General features: G+C 39.3%; 4 protein-coding genes and 1 pseudogene across 11 annotated transcripts in view; 3 read left to right on the top strand and 2 right to left on the bottom strand.

The window, feature by feature from the left end:
* LOC111467705 (polyadenylate-binding protein-interacting protein 12-like) overlaps nt 1–2,371 on the top strand; it is a 4,206-nt gene extending 1,835 nt beyond the window's left edge. For all 4 annotated transcript variants that reach the window (XM_023112707.1, XM_023112708.1, XM_023112709.1 and 1 more), the window contains 7 exons: nt 127–199; nt 271–383; nt 522–581; nt 699–746; nt 867–935; nt 1,897–1,958; nt 2,072–2,371. In XM_023112707.1, the coding sequence (XP_022968475.1) occupies nt 127–199; nt 271–383; nt 522–581; nt 699–746; nt 867–935; nt 1,897–1,958; nt 2,072–2,129 (483 nt within the window). In that variant the 3' untranslated portion in view covers nt 2,130–2,371. The remainder of the gene's footprint in view (nt 1–126; nt 200–270; nt 384–521; nt 582–698; nt 747–866; nt 936–1,896; nt 1,959–2,071) is intronic.
* A 127-nt stretch (nt 2,372–2,498) lies between these two features.
* On the top strand, nt 2,499–9,909 carry LOC111467378 (annotated as a pseudogene).
* Nucleotides 9,910–10,566: 657 nt separating this feature from the next.
* Nucleotides 10,567–12,315, bottom strand: LOC111467704 (ubiquitin-60S ribosomal protein L40). The gene is made up of 5 exons (XM_023112705.1): nt 12,127–12,315; nt 11,924–12,010; nt 11,269–11,371; nt 10,899–10,965; nt 10,567–10,803 (listed from the first exon to the last, which is right to left on the bottom strand). Exons 1-5 carry the CDS (start codon nt 12,227–12,229, stop codon nt 10,777–10,779), a joined length of 387 nt encoding a protein of 128 aa, XP_022968473.1. The 5' UTR covers nt 12,230–12,315; the 3' UTR covers nt 10,567–10,776.
* A 406-nt stretch (nt 12,316–12,721) lies between these two features.
* LOC111467703 (small G protein signaling modulator 1-like) lies at nt 12,722–19,674 on the top strand. 3 transcript variants are annotated; one of them, XM_023112704.1, is made up of 6 exons: nt 13,045–13,482; nt 13,935–14,070; nt 14,184–14,233; nt 17,646–17,699; nt 17,829–18,067; nt 18,125–19,674. In XM_023112704.1, exons 1-6 carry the CDS (start codon nt 13,316–13,318, stop codon nt 19,219–19,221), a joined length of 1,743 nt encoding a protein of 580 aa, XP_022968472.1. In that variant the 5' UTR covers nt 13,045–13,315; the 3' UTR covers nt 19,222–19,674. The 3 variants fall into 3 exon arrangements, with proteins under 3 accessions (XP_022968471.1, XP_022968472.1, XP_022968470.1); XM_023112703.1 differs by having other exon boundaries at nt 12,722–13,175; nt 17,829–19,674; XM_023112702.1 differs by having other exon boundaries at nt 17,829–19,674.
* Nucleotides 19,675–22,008: 2,334 nt separating this feature from the next.
* LOC111467702 (metal-nicotianamine transporter YSL3-like) lies at nt 22,009–25,823 on the bottom strand. Of its 3 annotated transcripts, none has more exons than XM_023112701.1 (8): nt 25,026–25,823; nt 24,526–24,961; nt 24,269–24,441; nt 24,041–24,138; nt 23,788–23,922; nt 23,505–23,694; nt 23,295–23,409; nt 22,009–23,094 (listed from the first exon to the last, which is right to left on the bottom strand). In XM_023112701.1, exons 2-8 carry the CDS (start codon nt 24,887–24,889, stop codon nt 22,157–22,159), a joined length of 2,013 nt encoding a protein of 670 aa, XP_022968469.1. In that variant the 5' UTR covers nt 24,890–24,961; nt 25,026–25,823; the 3' UTR covers nt 22,009–22,156. The 3 variants fall into 3 exon arrangements, with proteins under 3 accessions (XP_022968469.1, XP_022968466.1, XP_022968468.1); XM_023112698.1 differs by having other exon boundaries at nt 24,526–24,936; XM_023112700.1 differs by having other exon boundaries at nt 24,526–25,823.
* Between the last annotated feature and the right edge of the window lie 929 nt (nt 25,824–26,752).

Below are 26,752 nucleotides of genomic sequence, written 5' to 3'. Positions count from 1 at the left end.
TTTTTTTTTTTTTTTTTTTTTTTTTTTTTTTTTTTTTTTTTTTTTTTTTTTTTTTTTTTTTTTTTTTTTTTTTTTTTTTTTTTTGTGGCATTTTACTGCTAGCTTAATGTGATGTATGTTCAATAGGTTGTTGACTGTCGTATCTGCGGTGATCCCAACTCCATTCTTCATTTTGCCTTCATTGAGTTCACGGATGAAGGTACACTCCCAAGCTCAGTATATTAGTTGTATTTCCGACTATATCATATCTAATTTGCTTCATGCTAGCAGAGGGTGCAAGAGCTTCCTTGAGTCTTTCAGGGACAGTTCTTGGTTTCTATCCAGTTAGAGTGCTGCCCTCAAAAACTGCCATAGCACCTGTCAATCCTGACTTTTTACCCAGGGTAATTAACCGTCTTCAATGTCACTCCTTCATTTTTTTTTTATCCATTCTAATTTGTTCCTAGCAATGCTATCAACTCATTTTAATTTATTGTACTTCTTTTCTTGAAACTGATTTTCTTGTGTTTTATTGTTTCTAGTCGGATGATGAACGTGAGATGTGCTCAAGAACTATCTATTGTACAAATATTGACAAGAAGGTAGGTTTGCAAGTGAAAAACTTTCTGAATGAATTTGAGAACTGTGTTTTTGGAAGAGGAGAGAATGAAAGAACTTAAATATGCTTGATTGTTTTCATGATATGTGATGTCATGTAGGTTACTCAAGCAGAGGTCAAGCTGTTCTTTGAATCACTATGTGGAGAGGTCTGTTCTTCTTCGTTTAACAGATGTCTTATTTCTTCGGAATTTTATTTGATTCTCTTTACAGCGCTTTTATGTTTTCTGGTTGTGGCTTAATCTATGTCATCTGTTAACCTTGTGTAGGTTCAGCGCCTTAGGCTACTTGGAGATTATCATCATTCCACTCGTATAGCTTTTGTTGAGTTTACCATGGTAATCTTGTTCACTTCCGTTGATTTTATTGCTTTTTTATTTATTTATTTTTTTTATTTTTTTTACACTTCTTTCTTCTTTTCCTTTTGTGGGGGTGGGGGTTGGAGATTGAACATTAGAGGAGTGATGAGGATGGACATGGTTTGCCTTTTCAACTATTAGAGGGGTGGTGAGGATGAATTTGGTTTGCTACTTCCTAACCCAGAAGAAACTCACGCCAAAACGGGGACGATGGCATGCAAGACAAACTTGCCTAGTTTGATTGACTTAATTAATGAACGGCCATCAATTCAAATTCTGGATTTTCGAACCGAGAGAGATCAAGAATTCTCACTATTTCTTAGATTCATGGACCCAATTCAATTCAGCGGGATCTTTCCTTCACATTTTTTCGATCAAGAACAATTATCAACAAATCTGATGTGTGTTTCTTGGATTTACCATCCATCAATGCATCTTTGCTTTTATGGGGTACAGAATGCATTTAGAGCACCATTGTCGAACACCCCCCAAAAATGCATTTAGAGTACTGCTTTACTTGTTATATCTATATGTAAACTTAATAATGGATGTGGTTGCCTTGTCAACAAGTCTGTTGTGGCTTGTAGTTATCATTCACCAATACATCGTTGGTTTTGTGGCATATAGAATGGAGAGCACTTGAGTGATGGCTTTAAGATGCTGCATTCACATCTGTCGAGCAATTTCAAATATCTTTGTAATGCATATATCATCTATTAAATTGTCAAAGATTGATTGTTTTTCATTTGAGTGATTATTGTTTTTCATTTGAGTGATTATTGTTTTTCATGTTTGTGAATAACAAAGCATTAGCTGTGCCCTAAAAGACTTTCTAGAGAACATGGGTGTTTACCCATGCAGTTACATGAATGAAGTCGTGTTTGGCTGTAACTTCACCATGACTTTGCGTAACAGTATTGCATTTATTTTTAATTTGCAGGCTGAGAGTGCAATTGCTGCACTTAATTGCAGTGGAGTGGTGTTGGGTTCCCTGCCAATAAGGTTAGTATAGTTTGTTCTTGTTTCCTTTTCTGGTATTGGGTATTTTGAGAAACGTGTTGTGTTTTTGTTTGCAGAAGTAAAACCGTTTTGATTCTTATGGGTTTTGTTTTCAGGGTAAGCCCATCAAAGACCCCAGTTCGCCCTCGCTCTCCTCGTGCCCAGCTGAACTGATGCTCCCTGCTTCTATCCCATGTCGGCCTAGTGCCCAATAGATATATTTATATATATATTGCATATATATATTATGGTTATAGAGATATTTCCAAAGGGGTTGTGGGGTTTGGTGGTGCATGATCCTCTGCAGTGGAGTTGAGTTGGTACCTTTTGGTGTACCTAGAACTAGGTGTTGTTGGTGAATGAGATATGCGTTTAGTTTTTTTTTTTTTTTTTTTTTTTTTTTTTTTTTTTTTTTTTTTTTTTTTTTTTTTTTTTTTTTTTTTTTTTTTTTTTTTTTTTTTTTTTTTTTTTTTTTTTTTTTTTTTTTTTTTTTTTTTTTTTTTTTTTTTTTTTTTTTTTTTTTTTTTTTTTTTTTTTTTTTTTTTTTTTTTTTTTTTTTTTTTTTTTTTTTTTTTTTTTTTTTTTTTTTTTTTTTTTTTTAATATTTTTTTTAGAGTGGATGGCATTTTGAGGCTCGTAGTCGTTTATCTGTGACGATGTTATGATGGATGGACTGATGGATTCTGTAGGGTTGGTCCCTGGGAACACTTGGAACTTGATTTCAATGTTTCTAACTGGAAACTCTCTCTCAATCAACCTCCTCGCTTTAGTCATTTGTTTTTGATCATCCACATTCTGCATTCTGGATGCTGTGTGTTTGTGTTTTTTCATTATCATTCTGCTGCTACATAGTTAGCACATAGAGATGGTAGATGGTAGATGCAGATGAATAACCCAGGAGAAGTTGATAGGGAAAACAGTGATGGAACTTTCCCTGTGAGTTCACGTGTTGGTTGGTTCAGTGTTTTTTGTTGAATGGTTGGTGAAAGGAAGGTGGTGCGCAGGGTTGGAGTTGGTTTGAATCAAGTTTAAGAAAATGAAGAGTTTGGTGGAGGTGGGTTGAAGCTGAACCTAACATCCATAATATGTATTTCTTAATTTGTTGAGGCTATTTGGTAGGTGGGAATGCTTTATTAAGCCAAAGATGATGAAAGAAAGTAAGCAAGAAGGAATGAAGGAGGAATAAAGAAGAGAAGAGAAGAAGAGATGTGGGGGCATTTCTGGAACCTCAGTTCAGTGTAAGCCGGAGCGGGGGCAGAGGATTATAATGGTTGGACCCTCTACTCCTCCCTCCTCCTCGGATTCCTCCCGGATATTAGCCTGTTCTACACCGACCAAGATGCCCTCCCCACGTTGGAAGGCATTAGCCCCCACGTCGTGATGGGTTTTCTTGTTGCCGGAGAAGTTGATGAGGAAGAGGATGGAAATCGGAAAACGGGGATTGGGGTTGGGGTAGAGGCTGCAGCGGCTCGGCAGGGGAGGCTTAGAGCAATGAAGAACATGGATTTCAAAACTCATTCCTTCTCACAGAAACTTCACCCCAATCTCCTACCCAATAACTAATTATCTTATCTTCATTCAATGCAATGCCTACGCTTCAATGCGTGATGCTTTATCGTTCAAATGAAATCAATTTTGAAACCATCACTAAGTTCCCTCGAAACGTGTCCAAGTATTAGCCAACCAAAGCTTCAAAATTCAAAGCCACTCTGAAACTTCATTGGTTCGTTGTATCAAAGGAGATTGTGAGCGTCATGAACTCGCAAGGGCCGTGGCGTGCAAGCCATGGCCTTTAATGAATAAACAAGAAACCAATTTATGCCTTACGCTCACTGCTAAATATGGCATCCATCACCGTCTTGGATCACCAATTTCCACTGCTTTGTGCCGTCATCAAACACCAGCCAAAAGCCAAAGCCGCCTCTTCCCTTTGTAAATATGTATGGATTTGACAACAATATCCACAATACCTTACACTTTGTCTGTATTTGGCCACACACAGCCACAGCCAATCCCAGATATTAGATCTCATTCAAACTGAAACTAAAGGCTCTGATTGGAATTCATCACTATGATATTTATGCGAGACACAGCAGATATTTGTGCCCGTGTAAAAGGAAAGGGGTTCAATACATGGGAAGCTAGCTAGGCCAGGATTAGCATGTAGTATAGTGCCTTTATAGCAAGAGGTTTTGAAGAAGGAAAAAAAAAAAAATACTGTAGAGGGTGGTGGTGGTGCTTAGTTTTGAAGCTGAAAAGGGAAAAATGGATGCAGACGACCACAGGACATGGGCTGGAAAAAACGACACGATATTGAGCTCCATTGGTTTCCATGCAAACATTTGTTGTTTCACACTTCCCCCTATAAATATATTCTTATCTCTATTCCTTTCCGAAAGAGCTTGTAGTTTCAACAAAAGTTATGGAGAGACAGGAGTACATCAAAATACAAAATTTTGAAGTAACCCCTTCGCAGACATGTCCAACTCCTAGGAGGAGGAAGAAGAAGAAGAAGAAGAGCAACAACATGAACAAAAGAAGGTTTAGTGATGAACAAGTCAGGTCACTGGAGTCCATATTTTATTCATCCGATTCGAAGCTTGATTTGAGGAAGACGGTGCAGCTGGCAGCCGAGTTGGACTCCAACCTCGCCAGATTTCTATCTGGTTTCAGAATAGAAGAGCAAGATGGAAGTCGAAGCAGATGGAGAACGATTTCAGGAGACTCAGAGCTAGTTATAATAATCTAGCTTCTCAGTTTAGAACTTTACAGGAAGAGAACAACTCCTTGCTCTCACAGGTACCATAAATTCCTTTTTCCTTTTTCATCAGTTCATCATGAACTGTAGTGGTAAGCACTCCCCTGGTATTTGAAACAGTTGCAAAAGTTAGGTGAGCTTGTTCAAGAAGAACCTGGTGAGGGATGTTATTCGAATGATTTTGGAAAAAACGCTGATGAGAATCAAGCAAAGCAAGAAATCTTAGAAGATGAACCGGAACAGAATAGAATCACTTATTGAACATGTGAATGTTTGATTAATCCACCACACCCAAATGGTGGTGAGAGTTCTCTTATTTATAATCATTTACAGAATACAGAAATAAGGTAAATTACAAATAATAAGGAAATAGCGATAAAAGGAAAGAATAATAAATGAATACAATATATTTGCATTTAGTAAAAGAGAAAATATGGTAACCCGTAATGTAAGGCAAATATCTAGATATTTGCCTTAATGAACGGTCAACTATCCTTAACACCCCCCCGCAAGCTGAGCGTCGGATTTGAACGAACATGAAGCTTGGATCTGAAAAATTCAAAAAGAGGTCGAGAAATACTCTTTGTGAAGATGTCAGCAACTTGGAGATGAGAGGGTACATATTGTGTACGAAGTTTGCCAGCGATAACAAGTTCTCGAAGGAAATGATAATCTAGTTCAACATGCTTGGCCCGCTTGTGAGAAACAGGATTAGAGCTCAAAAAAATAGCACTTTTGTTGTCACATAAGAGTAAGGGCTGCTGTGAAATAGGGACCTTGAGGTCATGCAAAAGATGCGTAACCCAAAGAAGTTCAGCAGCAGTTGTGGCAAGAGCACGATACTCAGATTCACAGCTGGAGCGTGATACAGTAGGTTGCTTTTTGGCACTCCAAGAAATGAGATTGTTACCAAGATAAATAGAATAGCCGGATGTAGAACGACGAGTATCGGGACAACCAGCCCAGTCAGCATCCGAATAAGCGACTAGCGTACTAGGAACAGTGGATGGACGAAAGATAAGACCAAAGTGGAGTGTTCCTTTGACATAGCGAAGAATACGTTTGACAGCAAGAAAGTGATCTGCAGTAGGGGCATGCAAGAATTGACTGACAGAATTGACAGCATAGGCAATATCTGGACGCGTGATAGTCAAGTACTGAAGGGCGCCAACAAGAGATCTGTAGAGAGTAGGATCAGAGAAAGGAGAACCATCAGCAGTCAGGTGTTGAGAAACAACCATGGGAGTGTGAACTGGTTTGCTATCGAGCAACTGAGCACGAGTAAGAATATCTCGAGCATATTTTAACTGACTGATAAAGAGACCATCAGGAGTGGGTGAAGCTTCAAGACCAAGAAAGTAACTGAGAGAACCCAAATCTTTGGTAGCAAACTCAGAATGAAGCTTGCGAGTAAAGCTGTTAATAAGAGATGAGTTGTTGCCGGTAACAATAATGTCATCAACATAAAGAAGCAAATAGATAAGGTTAGATTGCTGATGAAAGACAAAAAGGGACGTGTCAGCGCGACTACAAGAAAACCCAAGTGTGAGAAGAAATGAGCTAAAACGCTGAAACCAAGCACGAGGAGCTTGCTTTAAGCCATAGAGAGCTTTCTTTAATAGACAAACATGCTTTGGAAATCGAGGATCAACATACCCAGGAGGTTGTTCCATATGAACACGTTCAATAAGCGTTCCATTGAGAAAAGCATTCTTGACATCAAGTTGTCGAAGAGGCCATTTATTTGTGACTGCAATAGAAAGCACAACACGGACAGTGGTAGCTTTGACAACTGGACTGAAAGTGTCAGTGTAGTCAAGACCAGGAACCTGAGTATAACCTTTGGCAACGAGACGAGCCTTGAAACGCTCGACGGATCCATCGGGCAAATATTTAATACGAAACACCCATTTAGAGCCCACGATGTTGGTGTTGGCAGGGCGAGGAACCAAAGTCCAAGTATCATTTTGTTGTAACGCTCGAATTTCTTCATCCATGGCAGCCACCCAAGCAGGATTCTTAGCCGCAGATTTGAATCCTTTTGGCTCAGTGGATGCAAGAAGAGCAGAGAGAAGTCCAGATGAGCCCAACATACCAAGATTTGCTGGATGACGAGTCTTGAATATACCAGCTTTGGCGCGTGTGATCATAGGATGAGTGCCCAAAGAAGAGAAATCAACAGGAGGTTCAATAGAGGTTGAATTAGAAGTCGAGGGTGACAAAGTGGAACCTGCAAGAGAAGTATCAACCTGCACAGACTCATCTACAAGGTCAGAACAAATATCACACGGGGATGAACTGGATTGAGGAATGTGCGGTGATGAAGTGGTAGGGGGGGATGAATCAATATGATGAAGATGTGGTTCCAAGAAATTTGAAATAGGAATAGTGGAAAGAGGTTGGGCTTGGGAGCTAGGGATAGCAGGAAAGTGAGTTTCATCAAATTGAGCATGGCAGGTGATATATAGCTTAGTGGTGGCGGGATCAAGACAGCGGAACCCTTTATGAACAGGACTATAACCCAAAAAAATACAAGGAATGCTGCGGGGAGAAAGCTTGTTAGGCATATAATCACGCAAATAAGGATAAACACGACAACCAAAGGGATGAAAATTGTCATAATGTGGAGTGTAGCCATAAAGGAGTTCAAAGGGTGACTTACCTCCAAGAAGTGGAGTAGGCAACCGGTTGATAATATAAGCTGCAGTGCTGAAGGCGTCAACCCAAAAACGAGGAGAAAGATGAGAGTGAAAGAGAAGGGCCAAGCCAGTCTCAGTCACATGACGATGTTTTCTCTCAACACGACCATTTTGAGCAGGTGTATATGGACAAGAGAGTTGATGGTGGATGCCAGAATTACGTAAATGAGTTTTGAAACAAGTACTAGTAAATTCGGTACCACCATCGCTTTGAAATACCTTGATACGAGAAGAATATTGATTTTCCACAAATTTTTGAAATTGAAGAAAAATATCAAAAAAATCAGATTTAAATTTTAAAGGGTAAAACCAAGTGAATCGAGAATAATCATCAATAAAAATAGCATAATAAAGAAAACCCGAATTTGATTTGACGGGAGAAGGACCCCAAAGATCACAATGAATAAGATCTAACACATGAGACGACCTACGTTCATTGCGGGAATAAGGCAATCGATGGCTTTTCGCAAGCTGACAACTATTACATAATGATGGAGAAGGCAATAAAGACGTAAGAGAAAGATGACCTTTTTTATTTAAAAAAGAAATAACAGAATGATTCACATGACCCAGACGAGCATGCCATAAATCATATGAAGCACGTAAAGATTTGTTTTTAAGGGCTGAAATAAAAGCAGAGTTGCCGCGCTCCAGCACATATAGCCCTCCATCTCTTTTACCGGTTGCCACCACCCTTCCTGTTTGATGATTCTGGATAGTAATAAGATTATTAGTAAATGTAACGGAGAGAGGAAAATCAGACGTTAATTTACTTATGGAAAGAAGATTTTTAGTGAGGTGAGGGACAACCAAGACATCTAATAAGTGAATATTTGGAACAGGAGAAAGAGTACCGATGTGGGTAATGGGTAGGGATGCACCGTTTCCTACAATCACAGAGTCCTTACCCGTGTAATTTTTAGACTGATCCAGAATTGATGGGTCGGCAGTCATATGGGCCGAAGCTCCAGTGTCCAAAAACCAATCAGCAGCATCAGGTCCAGCAATAGAACATGACATGTTAAAGGCTTCAGCAAGGTGAGCATGAGAAGAATCAGGTCGAACATACCGTTGGTTGCAGCGGTCAGCATAATGGCCCTCTTTGCGGCATATTTGGCAATGAGGTGGTCGACGACCCTGACTTGAGTGGGTTCGTCCTCGATTAGAAGAGTTGTTTTTGTGAGAATAAGAACGACCTCGCTGGTTGGTAAAGGAAGCAGGGTGACTTTCATGGGTGCGGCCACGATTAGTGGCTATGAATGCTGTAGGAGTGGAGTCAGAGGACTCAAGGGAGCGCTGGAACAACTCAAAACTTTCAGTTTTAGAGACTAGATCTGCAAAACAGGGGATAGGGGTGAGAGCCATCTGAGCAGTAGAAAAAGCTGAAAATTCGGTGCCGAGTCCACGAAGGAACCAATGCACTTTATCAATGTCCTCGACGGGTCTGCCAATGGCATGAAGTTGGTCACAAATTTTTTTGAAGGCACGGGCATACTCAGCAACAGGTTTTGTGCCACGTTTCATCAACTGCAAGTCATCCTTGAGTCTCAGTTCACGAGCTTTTGACTGATGGCTGTACGTAGTTTCCAACGCAAGCCAAACATCACGTGCAGTAGAGAGACCAACGACAACAGCCATGGCTTCCTCAGTGAGAGAGGAGAGCAGGAGACAGAGAAGTCGTTGATCGGCTGCTCTCCATGCCAAATATTTGGGGTTGAATGTTGAGGAGGTTTCTGGTTCAAAGCGAGGTGGTGGAACCATAGTTCCATCGACATAGCCCAGCATGTCTTGACTCTCAAGAAGAGGGAGAAGTTGGCTTTTCCAAAGAAGATAATTGGAGGAAGAAAGTTTGATGGTGATCATATGGATTAGAGTATTGAAAGGAAGAAGATGATAACAAGATTCGGAAGCCACAGAGAAGAAAGGATCAGGGTTGTTAAACCGAAAGGGCTCTGATACCATGTGAATGTTTGATTAATCCACCACACCCAAATGGTGGTGAGAGTTCTCTTATTTATAATCATTTACAGAATACAGAAATAAGGTAAATTACAAATAATAAGGAAATAGCGATAAAAGGAAAGAATAATAAATGAATACAATATATTTGCATTTAGTAAAAGAGAAAATATGGTAACCCGTAATGTAAGGCAAATATCTAGATATTTGCCTTAATGAACGGTCAACTATCCTTAACAGAACAACAATTCAAAGACAGAGAATGGAGAGGGACATCACGTGACCCATTTGTTGGAAGGCAGAAGCAACGGCATAAGCCACATTGAGGAATGAGGAGCAAGTATGGTGCGATTTTGAGTCGGATGGTGGTGTCATCTTTGAATATCAGCCGTGTAGCAGTTTGCACTTGCAGGGGCTAAGTTTCTGGGGATGAGAGGATTCCAGAGCAAACTAGGCTACATCCACTTAGAACTAAACCTTGTGTAGCAGTCTGCAGTGCCTAAATTTGCAGGGATGACCAAGGATTCTAGAGTTAACTGAAGAGTGGCTCACAAATATTGGTCTTAATACTGCTAGATCCGGTTATATTACTATCAGATTGGCTCCCCGAACAATTTGAATTCTAGGTGCGATCTTTCCACGGCTTTACATCTTCACAAAGATACTGTATTCTCAGCTCATCGGTTTAGCTAACTGCTTGACATTAAAGATTGCCAATTAGAGTTGGTTAATATGAACTAATCCTAGAACCTGGAGACTTGTTATTTGCTTTGTAACACTTTTGCTATGAATCCGAGTTCCCATAGTAGCTGCATTCAAGAGTTTGGCATGGACAAAGCAAGTAGTATGTTTAAATCCCTTGTTTGTGCATTTACAAAAGAAACAAACAGAAGAAAAAATGGACGTTCAACGCTTTCAGATGCATCAGTGCATTAAAGAAATAATGCAACCAGCTTAATTCCTGGTATCTCTTAGGAACGTGATTGTTATCATTTTGAAAGAAGGAAGCCATCCGCAAGATCAGAACTGATCCCCAGTCATGCAGTGGCAGTTTTTAGTATATTTTGAATTATTGTATAGTTGCTTCTTCCCAAAGCCCATTCACACAGTCCAAATGTATTATCGATTATTTTAGATGGTTGTCCCAATATTTAGCATTCTAGTTACTTGTTAACAGAGGGAAAGAGTCCAAAAATGAGCTGTTAATGGGAAACAAAATGACCGAAGATTTGGTACTCCAAAGTCGAGAGCAAAACTTACCATAACTGAGAATGTCGCAGAAACAAAAATTACAACAATTCCAACTCCTAAGGAGTGTTAAGCAAATAGTTCTGAGCATAAATGCACCCAAAAATAAATAAAAACATAAACTTTTGCATAGGTTTCCTCTCTCGAAATCAATGGTCTACTTGATCTTCTTCTTTGGCCTCAACTGCAAGTCAATGATGAACCAAAAAAGGTTTTATAAGTAGTGGCAGCAAGATTTACAGATTTATCAGAAAATTACACCAGGAAACAATAAATTACCTGGTTGCTGTGTCCACACTTCTTTTTCCTGCAGTTGACAGCACGAGGGTGCAGGCGGGCATAGCACCTGTTGTAATACAATTGTACGTGAGCAACCTTTGATAATGATTAAGAAAGCCACCACAAACGTATGTATATAAATTCTAACTCTAGTGCAACGTTTTGGCTTCTAAAGACATAGGATGTTCATAAACTTATTTGGAAATTGAACTAATGCTAAAGAAATTAAAACAGAAAAGGTATGGATAACCACCCAACACATCCATCTCCGAGTATAATTTTAATTGCAAGACAAAACCACAAACCCCTCCATCTTGAAGAACCGATTGGAACATCTTTTATATAAATAATGATAAGTATAGAAGCTTACTTGCGGCAGATCATCTTGTCCTGATTGTACTTCCTAGCCAAAGCCATCAAAGAGGGCTCGATTATACCACCACGAAGCCTGAGCACCAAGTGCAGAGTTGACTCTACAAGAGAAAAATGATGGCAATGAGATGCAATTTTCACCTTCTAGAACACTGCACTAATCTAAGTCATCAAGAGGCGTTTATAATTAAATCCCTAAATTTTGGAATAAATCATTGTTTAGAGACATTTTAATACCAAAATATCCTATTCGCAAAATTATATAACTGGAAAGTATGAACTAACTCAAATTCTTTATTTTCTTCGCAACCAAAGTAGATAGCTGCAAGTTTGAAAACATTTTCAGATGGTAATTGAGCACATCCTAGCTCATTACAAGAATCAGAAAGTGCATCTTGACGATGTCAGAACGGAAACTCCACACCCAGTTTCGATTCTCACAGATGTCACATGACATACAAAACGCTAATCAACAAGCAAAGCATGTATTCAAATTAAAACCAAGACGGTCGCAAAAGAAGATTTACAGATAAACCAAACCCAGTGGCTGAGATTACCTAATCAACAAACAATTCGCTATTTTCTCAAATTTTATTAGCACGATTAATTTTTCTAAATAGGAAAGAGAATACAATGAAAGGCATAGCACCAACCCTTCTGGATGTTGTAGTCGGCGAGAGTTCGCCCATCCTCAAGCTGCTTCCCAGCGAAGATAAGCCTCTGCTGGTCCGGAGGAATACCTGAAACATGCACCGGGAATCATTAAAGTCCAAAACACATGCATTAAGAACGATGAAAAGAATAAGAAGAAATATTGCTTGAAAAAGCAGATAATTTAGAAAAAAAAAAATCGAACCTTCCTTGTCCTGGATCTTAGCTTTGACATTGTCGATGGTATCGCTGGACTCAACTTCCAACGTAATCGTCTTCCCAGTAAGGGTTTTGACGAAGATCTGCATCCTGTCGTGTCGTCGTTAAGGCTCTCTCTGGTTTGCAACTCTGCCTTTGCGACACTGACCTCCTCGTAGGAATGTCGATTATAAGCCTTATTTATACGGTTTTGAATTAGGGTTTTGTAGGGATGGGTGTTCGGGTGCAGGATTACCGTATCCCAATTATGTCTGATTCTCTCATCTTTGGGCATGCAGTTCACAAATCTAAGCCCAAATCAAAGTCATCAAGAGGCCACGTTGAGGATGCAAAATGGGCTCCGTTGGCCCAACCTCGGGATAATTTCAGCCCAGTGTTGACGAGTTAAATGCTAAAGTAACAAAGGAATTAAAAAAAAAATATATTTTTAATGATTAATTTGTTAATTAAATGAATGTTTAGGACGTTGATTTGCAAAGATGATTGAAATAGAAAATTTGGGAGGTTAGGGGATGAGGTGGCAGTGTTATAAGCAATTATCCGTGAAGATGAGCAAAAGAAAGGGTTTAAAGGTAAAAAAGTGGGGGCAGGGATGAGACACTTGACGGAGTAATCCACTTCTGAGTGTTTCTTCTTCTTCGTCTTCGTCTTCGTCTTCGTCTTCTTCTTCTTCTTCTTCTTCTCTCTCCTCCTTTTCTGCATCTAGAGAGAGACAAAGCGGCATATAGAAAAGGAACTTGCTCTCCTTCCCTTCTCGTACGTGGAAAAAGCCAACTCCATGCTCTTGGCCCCCAACCATACTTCAAGCCTCTCTTAGATTCATTCTCCTAAAGGATAACCCATTGCCAGCGAAGCTCCGATCTGCATCTTCTTCCCCTCTATGATCGCCTCCGGCACCGACATCGCCCGCTCCTTCGGCGTCGGCGGCGGCTTCGTCTCCCGGATGATGGCGGGGGCACGGCCGAATGCAGCCGTCGCGGTCACGGCCTTGGCGGGCCTCGCTGTGGTCGTCGTTCTCTTCTACTCTGCCAGTAGGTAAAACCCATAGCAATCTTTTCTTCCCACAATTTCACATTCATCTCTAAGGGGCCACAAAGAAGGGGGTTCATTCGCTAGTAAAGAGGGAAATTTACCCAACCCCAATTCCTTTACGCCCACTAGTCAATTTTCCATAGATGAGAGCTCTTAAACAAACTCCAACTCCATCGTCTCCGGATCCGAATTCCAATTCTCCTCCTTCTTCATCTTCCTTGTCGTCAGCCTCGTCGTCATGGGTTCATTTGCGTTCGGTTCTATTCGTTGTCACTTCTTCTTCACCGGCTTCTTCTTCCTCCTCTGATCGGTGAGTCTCTCCTTCCTTCTTCCTCTTTTGCTTCCCATTTCTCTTATTTAGCTCAAAATTAAGCATAAACCTAGTTTTCGACAGGGATCTTGGCCATTTCGGGTTTTGGTCGTTTTTCTAGGGTTGATCTTTTGCTCAATCTAGGTGTTTAGGTCGTCTCAGTACCATGTCTCCTTTACATTTCTGGAGTATCTAGTTTCCTTCACAATTATGTTCCTTTCTTACATTGTGAAGTTACTATCTAGATCTCCAGTTTGCTTCGGTTATTCAGAGTACTTCATCATTTTAGTCATCTTTTTATTTTTCAGCTGTAACTGGTGAATTATTAGTGTCATTATCCTCCTTAGAAGGAGGTGTACATATATAGGTAATTGTGTATCGTGCTGAGGGTATTCCATTTCATTGGATAAATTTAAAAATGAATTGACTTCGCTGTATTAACCATGTCTTAGGGGACGCCTTAAATCGCCTTGGTCACGCAAGAAAAGAAAGCACGCACTTTCACCGCAACAATGGAGGAGTTTGTATACGCCAGATGGGAAACTTCGAGATGGCGGCCTTAAGTTTTTAAAAAAAGTTCGGAGTGGAGTGAGTATAAATCACTTCGTCTCGTGCATTTTCTATCCAGCGTTGAATAAGTTTCTTCTTTCATAACTTTGAGGTACTTACCCATTAGATTTTGATCTGATGATGTCTACCAGGGTGTAGATCCAAGTATTAGAGCAGAGGTCTGGCCATTCCTTCTTGGAGTGTAAGTGAATCCCCGGCCCCCTTCTTTTCGTGATCTTGCATATGCTTGTTCACTTGTTTTATGTACAAAATATTTTAGTTCTTCAGTCCATGAGGGATTTGGCTAGAATGCTGATTCTTCTGGTTCCTATCAAGTGCATCATCTTAACACAAATATATGAGCTATTTTAATTCAGAACCTCAGATTGTGTGACCAATGTAATCTTAATGAGCTTGAAAATATCTAGGCTGGTTTGTTGATCTTTTCCAAAGTTTCCCTCTCTAAAGGTTTTGGAGTTAAAAGCATAAATCTCTTGCTCTTGGGTCTTGTGTATAGATTTGAATGGTCTTCTCTACATTGCTCTTTTATCCTTACAATCATTGTTTGTGGGCAAGAAAGGAGTGATTTGATGCACAAGTTTCTTTCTATCTAGTTCATTATTTATTTATTTATTTATTTTATTTTTTGATCAATAACCGAGCTTTCATTGATGGAAAAAATAAAGAATCATAAGGGAATACAAAAGGAGAGTCCACAAAGGGAAAAATACCACAAGTAGGGTCTCAAGTCAAGCAAAATAAGACCTGAAAGTTAATTGTAAAAAGGTTTTGCCACCAAAGCCCAAAGATAAACATAAACTTTAACAAGGGACCAACGGTGATCTCTAAAGTCCTCAAAAAATTCTACTGTACCTCTCTCCTCAAAGTTAGAACACATCCCAACTTGCCACAAAAACTTTCCTTTCTTGGAAAAAAAAAAAGATGAAGAAGGAACTCCTTGATCATCTCTTCTTGCTTAGCCAAAACGTGTCTATCTAGTTCATTATTATTGCTATTATACCATCATCATGATTTTTAAGATCTCATCCTCTTCTTATTGCATATCCGTGCCAGTTAGATGTCTCTTGGAGATTCACCCCTATTTAGCATCCCTTTCTCATACTAAGCACTACACATCCGATCTGTATTTTATAATAGCAATGAGTCTCATGCCCCAATATACATAGAAGGTTGTCCTGGCATGTCTGCAATTCTGAAGTATAATGAAGGTTGGAAGTTCTGCTTGTTGTTCACACGATCACGATGTCTTGGAATCGATGATCTACGATAATTGGAGAGGCTATGCTACATAGGTTTATATCATGCAAACATTGAAGGGTGTAGGGCCATTCCTGCATAAGAAAAAAAGATACTGCATTCTGATGCGTCTTCCCACCACCATAACCTCTTTCTCTTTTGCATGTGGTCATCTTATATTTTGTTCACTTTTTATTCAAGACATTTGTAACGACCCAATTTTCGGTATCACGAACCACAAATATTTTGTTCACTTTTTATTCAAGACATTTGGAACTACCCAATCTTCGGTATCACAGATCTCCACATACACTCAAGGGTAAAAAGGGCAGTAAAATTTTCTTTTGTAAAACGGGAGACTCAAGGAATTTAAAATTTAAATATGCATTCAAAACCGACAAAAGAAAGAAAATATTCGAGCAATAGCATTTAAAATAATAATGAAATGACAAGAAAGAAGATGACTCGATTTGAAGGGCACCCCCTGCAGGTGCACGGCTCCGCACGCTCCTGTCATCAATAGTGGTCTACACTCCATCTAGAAAAAAATAGAATAACATGGGATGAGTATCAAATACTCAGTAACCAACCTACTTGTAGGCTCTTGTCAGACTTAATCCTACATACAGAAACATGGTTATGTGCTCATAACGGTGCATAGCGTTTGCCAAACTGTGGCTTAACGTCTATACCAAATTTTGTAGGTCGCTGTGTAACTAACTTTCAGCATACCTCCTTTAAGGAGTACTCAATCCCTCTCAGGTTCACAACCTAGGGTTTTTTTGTTTCCTCTTGGCTCAAGGTTTCATCTATGTCTAGGTCCTTCTTCAGTCTTGCGCAAAGTGCGCCTCGAGTCGTTTGGCCCATGGAAAGGCCCTAAGGTAGTACTCATAAGTCTAAGAGGAACTCTTTTTGCTCTGAACGGTGACCGTACTCCATACATGTCTACCTACTGAGCTTTAATCAGTGGATTCTCCTTGGTGGTGCCAGCAACATTTACCTGTTCCTACGATTAGTAAACTACATGTCACTATGCCCTTTCTAGGCTGGAACAGTAAACTACCTGCTCATGTACTCTCATTGAGTTAAACAGTAAAAGTACCTGCTCATGTACCCTCATCGGGTTAGAATAGTAAAACTACTTGTCACTACGCCACTTAGGCTGGAACAGTAAAAAGACTAGGACTCTCCCCACTAGCCACCACTGTAAGTACTTCAGTAGTATACTCTCTATGACTCTCGAAATCCTCTATGGGTGACAACTAAGTCATGTGTAACAAGTAGACCCTAACCACTGTTGGTTAGTTCTCAAATAGGGGTTGTACCCTATCCGTTCCTACAAGGTACCTAGTCAACCGAAGGAGGCTATGGAACTCATGACTAAGTACTAGGACCAAAATACATGAAACAGTAACTCATAGTCTATGGATACCACGACTAGCCAGCACTCTATGGCACATAACAATAGTCAAATTCATTACTGGGCAATAACTGGTTATCCAAACACTAAATCATGCATAATAAACGTATGAAGGCATACAACATGTCAGTCATGCTCATGAAGTGATGATGATCAAACTTCAACAATCTGGAAAACATAAAAGCCTAATGATCTATCTGAGTTCACAAACCATGCGAGCGGAAGCTGTATAAATGTAAGTAGGACTAAGTTGTAAACTTTTCACATTATCTAAGCAAAGTTATAATAAGACTAGGTCGAACTAGACTCCTAAACATATAACTCAATCATTGTCCTCAATCCTAATCGACTTGCTCCGTATGGTTACTTAGTTGATTGTATACTTCCTGAGCTTGTTTCGAGTCTTCGAGGATATTCCAAATTTCTCAAAAATTCCTCAATATGTCCTAAATTAAATAAAAAGAATAACACTAGTGAAATTGACTAGCTTCAAATTTGTTAAAAAAGAAAGGAATGTGGGTCAAGAAACTAACAGTTGACTGTATGGTCATCTTCTCCAACTTGCGTGCTTTCCATTGTGCTTTCCTTCCTTCTTTTTTTATTTTTATTTTTTATCTTTTTAGAAAAAAGATCTTTTATTTATTTTCTACATTTCTTTTATGGTCTTTTAGGCTGGGTTTCGTCTACACCTGCCCCTAGGTTGTTTGCCTTTTTTGTCGTAATACATTCACCATTTCTTACCAAAAGAAAAAACTGTATACATATTTTGTTAACTTTTCTATAGGATTAGTCATAGCGAGACCCTCATTTTGAAGATTCATGTCATGCTATATATGCCTGCTGTACTACTGTGCTATGTGTTTGTGATGCTTGGTATTGTTCAACATCGTGCTGTGTGCAAAATGTGTATTGACATGACTACTAATGTTTTCAACAGCTATGACTTGACCAGTTCTGAAGAAGAAAGAGATGCTGTAAGAGTACAGAAGAGGTATATGTCAAGTGCTAATATTATTTAATTCTATTTTTCTTTGATAAGTTGGTGGGGGGTATTTTACCCACCTATAGCTGTGCTCTGAGTTGGCCGTTTAAACTTTAAGGTGGAACATATATAATGCAGGAAAGAATATGAAAGGCTTCGCAAACAATGCCGATCTTTACTGAAGTTTGGGGATGAGAGTATGAAGTTGAATGATGATGATATGAACTGCCACAAGGAGGGGGGCATTCAGCATGCTGCTCATGGTGATGGCTCTTCAATGAACTGCAACAAGGAGGGGGACAATCAGCATGTTGCTCATGGTGATGACTCTTCAATGAACTGCAACAAGGAGGGGGACAATCAGCATGTTGCTCATGGTGATGACTCTTCAATGAACTGCAACAAGGAGGGGGACAATCAGCATGTTGCTCATGGTGATGACTCTCCTAGTTTGGGAGATGTGATAAGTGCTAGAGAATCAATTTCTAGTGATGAAAGGGGTTTAAACTCGGGGGTTTTGTTGGAAGAGGATGACAGTTCTAGAGGGATGACAAATGCTGATTCTTCTGTTCTAAATACTGAATCATCTGACTCAGATTCGTCTGGGGATCCTGAAGTTAGTCATACATTCCCTTCCTCTGATGGTAGAGAAGATAATGATCCTGATTTCACCTCCAAAAATTTGTCTCCCTTGGTTGAGGTTACATCCAAATTTCGCAGTAATGAAGACTTTACAACATGGCAGCGGATCATCCGTCTTGATGCAGTACGTGCAAATGCAGAATGGATAGCATATGCACCATCCCAAGCAGCAGTATCGGATGATAAGGCTAGGCATTTGGCTGAGGTTGTTGGTTTGAAAGATTACGATCACCTAGAGTCATCCAGGATCTTTCATGCTTCTAGGTTGGTCACCATTCTTGAAGCATATGCTCTTTATGATCCTGAAATTGGGTATTGCCAAGGAATGAGTGATTTGCTTTCTCCTATAATTACCGTGATAACTGAAGATCATGAGGCATTCTGGTGCTTTGTAGGGTTCATGCGGAAAGCTCGGCATAATTTTAGGCTTGATGAGGTTGGGATTCGAAAGCAACTGAACATTGTATCTAGGATCATCAAGTTCAAGGACTCCCACCTTTACAGACACCTGCAAAATCTCGAAGCGGAGGATTGCTTTTTTGTTTATAGGATGGTTGTGGTACTCTTTAGAAGGGAATTGACATTTGAACAGACACTGTGCCTATGGGAGGTGATGTGGGCTGATCAGGCAGCTATTAGAGCTGGTGTAGGTAAATCAGCTTGGAGCAGGATTAGGCAACGAGCCCCACCCACGGAGGATCTGCTGCTCTACGCAATTGCTGCCTCGGTATTGCAGAAGAGAAAGTTGATTATAGAGAGATACAACAGCATGGACGAAATAATAAGGGAGTGTAACAGTATGGCCGGGCAACTTGATGTATGGAAACTATTGGACGGTGCTCATGATTTGGTGGTGACCCTCCATGAGAAGATAGAAACCTCGATTTAACGAGTAAATGCCCAATTGTTGGGTTGTTAGTTTACGTGCCATTCTTCCTGGACCCGTATCTAGGCTTCTGCTTGGAGAAAGTGCAGCTCTCTTGGCTCTTATTCAAGGGGGTAGCCAGATGTTTCTTTTGCTCACATTCTTGTAGCTCACTCAAAGCTCACTCAAGTTGTAGTGACGGATTTTAATGATGAATCACTATAATTTGCATAACATTGCATCCTCACCTTGATCTGTTTCAGAGTGGCTGCATAATAGCTGAAAATGGGAGTAGCCTATCGACAAGCACGAGAATGAATTTTGAAAAAGTAGAAAATATCAGGTCATTTGTGTACGTTTAGCTGGAGTAATAACTTCTGGTCTACATTGTTGGTTGTTTTTTTGTGAACTTGGTTCATGTAATCTGTTTCCAGTTAACCAAAGTCTATATGCAAGAATTTTAGTCGAATCTTTCCGGGATCAGATCTCTTAGTTCCTACCAAATATCTTGCAAAAATAAAAAAGTGTTTTGGATCTGGGTCATCAATGAAAGAGATGCCCAGAAGAAGCTCTGAACTCGTTCATGGGGTTTTGTTGAGCGTAGTCATAATGTTGAGCTTAATAATATCTGTTGATCCGAGCATCATATATGTTGTGATGAGTGGGAAAGATCAACTTGGGGATGTCCAAGTACATTGAGTTAATTATGCTAAGCAGGCTGAACTTTGCAAAAAACACGTTATTCGTGTGGGTCCAGCATTGTTATTTAGAGGTTGATGTCGAAGCAAGTTGAGAAACGTTGGAGATTTTCATTTACTGATGAAACACAGGGAAAAAGGATCTTGCTCCACCAACATTGGGTCAGTGCCTTCACACTCAAGTATTTGGTTAGCGAGTAGGAAAATGAACTGACATGAGCCTTAAATCAACGGTGAGTTGTTCCATCAACTGGGAAGGTGTTCTCTGCTTCTATTTACTTGAACTTGTTGTCCATTTGCTGAATTGTCCAAGCTTTATTCCTAAATCTAGTTTCTAGCCTTCGAGGAGAAGTTCCATCTTGTTATTCTTCAAACTGATCATCTCCGGGTGTACATTCAACCCGACAATTCAACAACCCGGATCAACCCAATCCGAACTATAAGGGTTGGGTTGGATTAACATTTCGGGTAGGGTTGAGTTCATTTTTCTGAAAATTCTAAAGTGTAATATATTTATTATTTATTTGTTGCAACATTATTATATATCACAATTTATATATAATTATATTTTTCTAATAGTTTAAGGTAGGGTATAAATAAGCCTATTTTAATTAAAATATTATTATTATATTATATATATATATATATATATATATATATATATATATTTTTTTTTTATTATATATAATACTCTTAAACTAATTATTTTTATTGTTTACGTGATATATCCTTATATTTTTGTTATTTTAACTAATTTTTTTAAAAAATATCGGTATTTAATTGTCTTTAGTTTTATGACAATGTTGAACAATTTTCGTTCGTTGTTTATTTGTGTTTGTTTGTGAATTTTAATATATTTTAGATTGTATTAAAATAATTATAAATTGTGGATAAATAAAACTTAAAATTTGACAACCCAACCATTTTGGGGTTGGGCTAGGTCGTGAAAAGTTTCGGGTTGTTTACCCATCCAACCAACCCGAACTTTTGGGTTGGGTCGAAAAAATTCTCCCACCCAACTCGGACCATGTACACCCCTAGTATAACTTGAAATTAAATTATGTTTCAATTTATAAATTAAATTATATTTCAATACCTTAACTATGCTCAGAAGTTCGTTTCTTTCGCTTCATAGGGATCAATTTTGTTGGCTCTACCTCTTTGCCTTTGGCATCCAAGGTAAGTTGCGAGTTTTCTACAGGAATTTGGTTGAGATTTTCTGTTTGACTCTATTCAGTATTCATCATTTAAACATTTTTGAAGAGAGGTTGACAAAGTATATGAGTCATACCCTTCTGTGTCTTGTTGTTGCACTTCGCCGCTTCTTAAAATGTGAGCCTTAGAATTATTGCCACTTCTTGAAGTGTGTGAGACAGAGCCTTCGAATTTAAAGCCATTCAAACGAAAAAGAAATCTGTCGAAAAAAACACGGCAAGCCATTGTCATCCACCGCATCTTATGTCGTTATGTCTTATCTATGCTAAGTATTTGGTTGCTCACACGCGGTCAAGGATCCCTTACCCACCTTACTCTTTTCTTTAGTTTAAGAGTATGAGATTAGTCTGCATCATTGTAATCGACATGCTTTTCAAAAAGCTTCTTCCAATAAAATCAATGAAATAACCAATTCAACATATCAATGTTTTTAATTACTGAAGCTGAACATCAGTTGATTGACATAAATTCATTTCATTTTCTAAACGTCTCCATTGCTGCGAACTTACCATTTGGCTGCGTTCCATCTGTTCAGTGATAGTCTTGCCATAGTAACCCCGCAGTTTCCCCTTCCACAATGAGTTGCCTTCATGAAGTTCACGCTCTTTTCCCCTTGACATCAAAATAAACAGATTTTAGTCTAGGAGTATACAAATTACCATTGCATACCAATTTACCAACATAAATGAAATGTCTTTGATCCAGTGATGATGATTCATGCACTGAAGAACTCAACGACAACAGGTCAATCAGATATGGTGGGCACTGTGGAACCATGTTACTATGTGAATGACTGATTTTAAAATAAATTTGTTTAGTAGAGGAGGATAACACTTTGCAACAGTGTTATGAGAATGCAAGCCAATATTAAGGTGAAGAATATGTTTTGTTGATGCAGTTTGATTCAATTCGTCCATAAAATATTTTATTAAGCTTTAACTAATACAGGCGGATACAACAAGAGTTTGCAGCTTCTCTACATCTTGAGTTATGCATAAAATTCTATCTATACTACAAAGTTTATATCTAATACTCTCTTTCTAGATTCAACTTTTACTGGAAGGGAAAAAGCTCATGCAGATTGGGGGATGGACCTTAGCCAAGGCAAGAATTGATGAAGGAAGAATCCATAAACCTTCTCCACATATCAAACCAGAGGCAACGGCTGGAACCATCAATCCTGCCTTTTGACTATTTAGATAGTGCCACACGAACACGATCAAGCTACCAATGCACATATCAATTGCGAAATATGCACCAACAAGGAAAGGCACAGCCATGGCCATCGGTAGTGGGATCCATTTACCAAACTTTTCAGGGATACAATCTCTCATCAAGTTGGCTGCTATGGCAAAGCCGAAGAACCCATAACATAGCTGCAAGCAATGCTGGGGCAGAGCTGAGAAGCCTTCAACTCCTAGGATAGCCATGTTTCTGTATATGATGGCATACGGGACCTTATATTCACCATCTGGGTCGGCCAAATCAAAAGCCTTGTAGAATATAAAGAATGTGAGAGGAGCTACAATGCAGCCTAGCGCTGTCCCAATAGCTTGGCTTACAAGCATGGATCTTGGAGATGTGAGTGTGAGATGGCCAGTCTTGAAATCATGCATCAAATCAGAGGAGATGGAAACAATAGACTTAATCAAACCACATCCCACAAGTCCTGCAACTACACCATCATTTTTACCAGCCATGGCAGCAAGCACGAACAGAGCCACTTTTCCGTAGTTATATGCCATATTCATGTCAGTTAGACCAGCACCATATGCATTGCAAAAGCTAAGAGAAGGTGCCAAAGTATAGGCAACAGCTATGTAATACCACTTCACCTCCGGGAACATGATCGGGATTACGATGATAGAGACGATGGAGAAGCAGACGTACCCTATAACTGCCACCCATATTGGAATACCATCTCTTAAGAATACTTCATTTCGTCGATGATCATCAAAAGTTCGAACCAGGTTGTCATCCGGGACTGCATACATGTACGCACTATGTCATAATTAATTAAATGAAACTTGGAAAATTGCACATCTGCTACTATCCCCCGACACAAGTTGCAGCATTATGCACTGTGCTAGTGGACAGTGCTGCAAGTGGTGAGAGGTAACTTAGCTTCACGCTAAGATTGAGCAGACAAATTGAAGGAAACAACATATAGAATCATCATTTTACATGTTTTGAGCTTCTTGTTGGTTGCTTTTGCATACATGCTCGAGGCAGTGAAATACAGAATCTTAAGGAAATGATAAAGCCCATCTCCAAGTATCAGAGCAATTGATACAAACACCTGTACCAAACAAGGGAACAAGAAAAATAATTCAGCATAGACTTCAATAATGATGTCCATGATGTCACAGAAACGCCCCCTTTCCTACTTTGTACCTTGTAACCATTGAGACTTTTCATACTGCTCTGTGGAAGAGATCCAGGATACCATTCCCCTTTAAGTTCCTCCATTAAGGGCCACATTATGCCCCAAGAAAGAACCGCACCGAGAAGCAACGACAAGTTCACAATATGGGAGCATATCATCCCTGCTCCAATATAAGTCAAGCTGAAATCAAAGTAGAACCTGCAAAATACTTGGGCAGTCAGTTTGAGGGAGAAAAACCAATTCCAAGTATGGAGAAAGAAGACGCAAAGGGGCAAGATGTTGAGCACCCACGAATTTTTCCAAGCTTTCAATCCAAATGTAGGAAACTGTGAGAATCCACATTTGTCTCCCCCAGAATAAAACCATTGAAAAAGAGCCCAGAGAAAACTGAATGAAAAGTACTTCATGAATCCATGAACCTGCTTCCTGGTATTAAAAAAAAAAGAAAAAAAGCAGTTCTTTTGAGTTGATTTCAACTCAAGTTCCGTACAATTAAGTTTTAAAGATTATACTTTGGTTTGGAGAAGATGGGGGGATTGCATACTTCGCCATCTTGTCTCCTTTTGGTGTGTGGAAACCATTTATGAGAACAGCAGTTGCAGTTCCACTGGGATAAGCCAACTTATAATCTAGTATCATGATCTGCAATACAATTCAAGATGACATTGGCATTAATAAACCATACAAACATCTCTGGCATCAAGGAGAACAGACACCATCAGTTTGGAGCGCGAGGCCTGCAGAGCTTCCTTCTACCAGAAAGAAATATTACCTTTCTTAGGGGCACCAAGGCAAGAAGTCCTACAAAACTGCTGACGGAGAGGAAGGCAGTCATCCAACCAATTCCAGGTTCTTTGGTACTTCCAGGAGGATTTCCTTCTGTGTTTATGCCTGCTTGCTCGTATGTCTTCCTGCTCAAACCAAACAAGTAGGATCCAAAGCCGCCTGCAAAACCACAACATGAACATCAAACGCAGAAACAAAGCATATTTCCATGGAAAACATTTGGGTAGCACACAGCTCTCTGACCTCCAACAGCAATGCTATAACAAGCGACAGCACATGTCTGAATTACAGTATTTTCCTGTCGTGTAAAGGGAGTGGATACAATTCCAGCTTTCTCAAGCAGCGTAGTCCATGTCTTTATAAAGACGTAGGCAATAAGAGCAGCCGAGACGTTCAAATTTGGGACCAAACCTGTTGTAAGATTAAGCTTCATCACTATTACACTGTACATGATTCCTATTGCTATGCTTGCAATAACACCCCGGACTGTAATCTGTCTAGTCCAAGGTGCCAGTTTTTTTATATCCTCCGCCTCATCTCTAGTCTTCTCTTCGTCTACAGTTTCAGCACTCTCAATTTCTTGCACTTCGAGGCTCGAGTTCCTCATTTGAACAACCAAATTGTTCAATCCAATCCGATTCAGGTATCTACAATCTTCATCGTTTCAAGCAAGTAACGTCTAAATATAGTTCAATACCAGATGATAATAAAGGCAACAAATTCAACCCCACAAAGGAACATACCGTAGTTTCAGGCTTCTTGTTCTTCAGGATGAAAATTCAAAAGTTTTGACTTGGGGGGCTGTTTTCCTTTTTGTTGAACAAGATACTGAATCAGGATTCAGCCCAGGGAAACACGGAGGCAAATGGCTGATGACTGCCCTCCTTCAAACATCGATTTTCTACCTTCAGGTCCTCTATGCTGCTTTGACTCCCGATTATATTCCAAAGGGGATCTTCAAAACTCCTCAGTCTCTCACAACTCCACCAACCACCCCAATGACATTACGCGGCACAAAAACAGGAAGCCCCAATTTTCTTATATTGAGTGGGAATTCAAGATCCTACCAAACCGGGCCAAAATGTTTTGTACTGCATGGAAGTACAATAACCCGATTTGGTACTACACAGCTACAACTTCAATTTGAAAGCTCAAAAGTACTTTTTTTTTTTTTTTCTACCGTTTCGTTTTCCACATGCCGGTTGAAATTCCAATGAGCAATCGAAAGTTGACTTCGCTCAGCTCTGAAAAGGACGAGAGCCGAGCAGATTGCGCCCAATAAGTCAACAGTGAGAAGCGTTGAACTTCGTCGCGAAAAGGGAAAAAAGGGAAAAGGGGAAATGAAAAAAGGAGTTGGGTGTTCGAGATTGAGGGCTACAGCACGCAATTTAATATCAAAAACTTAAAAGACAGATAATGAAGGGATGGTTGATCATAAATTAGCTTCAACGAACAACAATTAACAATATTCAAACCTCATCTGTTAGTAGGAAGAGCGAAGGTTGGTTGGTGATCCGAGAATGGAAAGGCTTCGGATTTTATTCAGCTGTCACGTGGGAACCACGCGACTTTGGTTCAACCAATTTCATTGCCATCAACGCTATTGTTTATTTCTACGACTCTACCTCTTTTTTCTTTTTGTTTTTTTTTGGGTGAAAAAGGGAAAAAGATCCGTCTTTTTTGAGACAGAAAGGAGCGTGAAGTAATCAGAATCCCAATCACTTCCCTTATCTGCATCATATTGATGCTCTCTAATTTTGGAAAAAAATGTAAGAATTTCAAATTAAGAATTTACCCAGGTCGTACTTAAATTAAATTAAAGAACAATGTAATCAAATTAAGAATTTTGTTTGGCCCCTGTTAGAGGTGATGGTGGAGGGATACTTTTAAAGTGATTTGTCTTCTATAAATACCTGTGTTTTTTTTTTTCTTTTTCTTTAGTGGTTTGTTCCATGGAAGAACAAATAAAAAGGATAAAAAAAAAGAGAGCATAAGCTTAGAATTGAAGCTGAATTTTGTGAGGTGTTTAATGAATTTGGAGAAGTGATTGGAATGGGAGGGTGGTTTGGAAATGGCAATGCCCAATGGGTATGAGTTGATTGGTACCTTTGCGGTGAAACTGAAGCACATTTTTGCTTTTCTAAATCTTTGGAACATATACTCTACTTTTTCTATAAATATTCAATTCTTTTTATATGGACATCATAGATTTGGCTCCTTATAAACTTAAATCGCCACATTTCATTGATTGATTTTTATAAATAAAATCTAAGTTAAATTACAAACTTAATTGTTGAGAATTTAATTTCTATGATTCTACAAAAAAAATTAATAAAATCTCGGCTGTCCACCTAATTCTTTGGCCCAATATTTGATCCGAAGTCAAGGGCCCAATACTTGATCCGAAGTCAAGGGCCCAATATTTGATCCAAACTCAAGACGAAACTCACTTCCTTTCGCCTTCTCTTTC

The sequence above is a fragment of the Cucurbita maxima genome, unplaced genomic scaffold (genome assembly GCF_002738345.1).
Source record: "Cucurbita maxima cultivar Rimu unplaced genomic scaffold, Cmax_1.0 Cma_Scf00034, whole genome shotgun sequence".
Taxonomy (NCBI): domain Eukaryota; kingdom Viridiplantae; phylum Streptophyta; class Magnoliopsida; order Cucurbitales; family Cucurbitaceae; genus Cucurbita; species Cucurbita maxima.
The sequence above is the reverse complement of the archived record's forward strand: the minus strand, read 5'-3'. Positions and strand labels throughout refer to the sequence as shown.

Coding starts and splice junctions, on each gene's coding strand:
- LOC111467704 (XM_023112705.1), bottom strand. CDS start 12,229: ATGCAGATCTTCGTCAAAACCCTTACTGGGAAGACGATTACGTTGGAA. Junction 12,011..12,126: donor TAAGATCCAGGACAAGGAAG/GTTCGATTTTTT, acceptor TGCATGTTTCAG/GTATTCCTCCGGACCAGCAG. Junction 10,966..11,268: donor GACAAGATGATCTGCCGCAA/GTAAGCTTCTAT, acceptor GTATTACAACAG/GTGCTATGCCCGCCTGCACC.
- LOC111467703 (XM_023112702.1), top strand. CDS start 13,316: ATGAGAGCTCTTAAACAAACTCCAACTCCATCGTCTCCGGATCCGAAT. Junction 13,483..13,934: donor TCTTCTTCCTCCTCTGATCG/GTGAGTCTCTCC, acceptor ACCATGTCTTAG/GGGACGCCTTAAATCGCCTT. Junction 14,234..17,645: donor TGGCCATTCCTTCTTGGAGT/GTAAGTGAATCC, acceptor TGTTTTCAACAG/CTATGACTTGACCAGTTCTG.
- LOC111467702 (XM_023112700.1), bottom strand. CDS start 24,889: ATGAGGAACTCGAGCCTCGAAGTGCAAGAAATTGAGAGTGCTGAAACT. Junction 23,923..24,040: donor AAAGGAGACAAGATGGCGAA/GTATGCAATCCC, acceptor TTTTAATACCAG/GAAGCAGGTTCATGGATTCA. Junction 23,095..23,294: donor CAACAAGAAGCTCAAAACAT/GTAAAATGATGA, acceptor ACATGTATGCAG/TCCCGGATGACAACCTGGTT.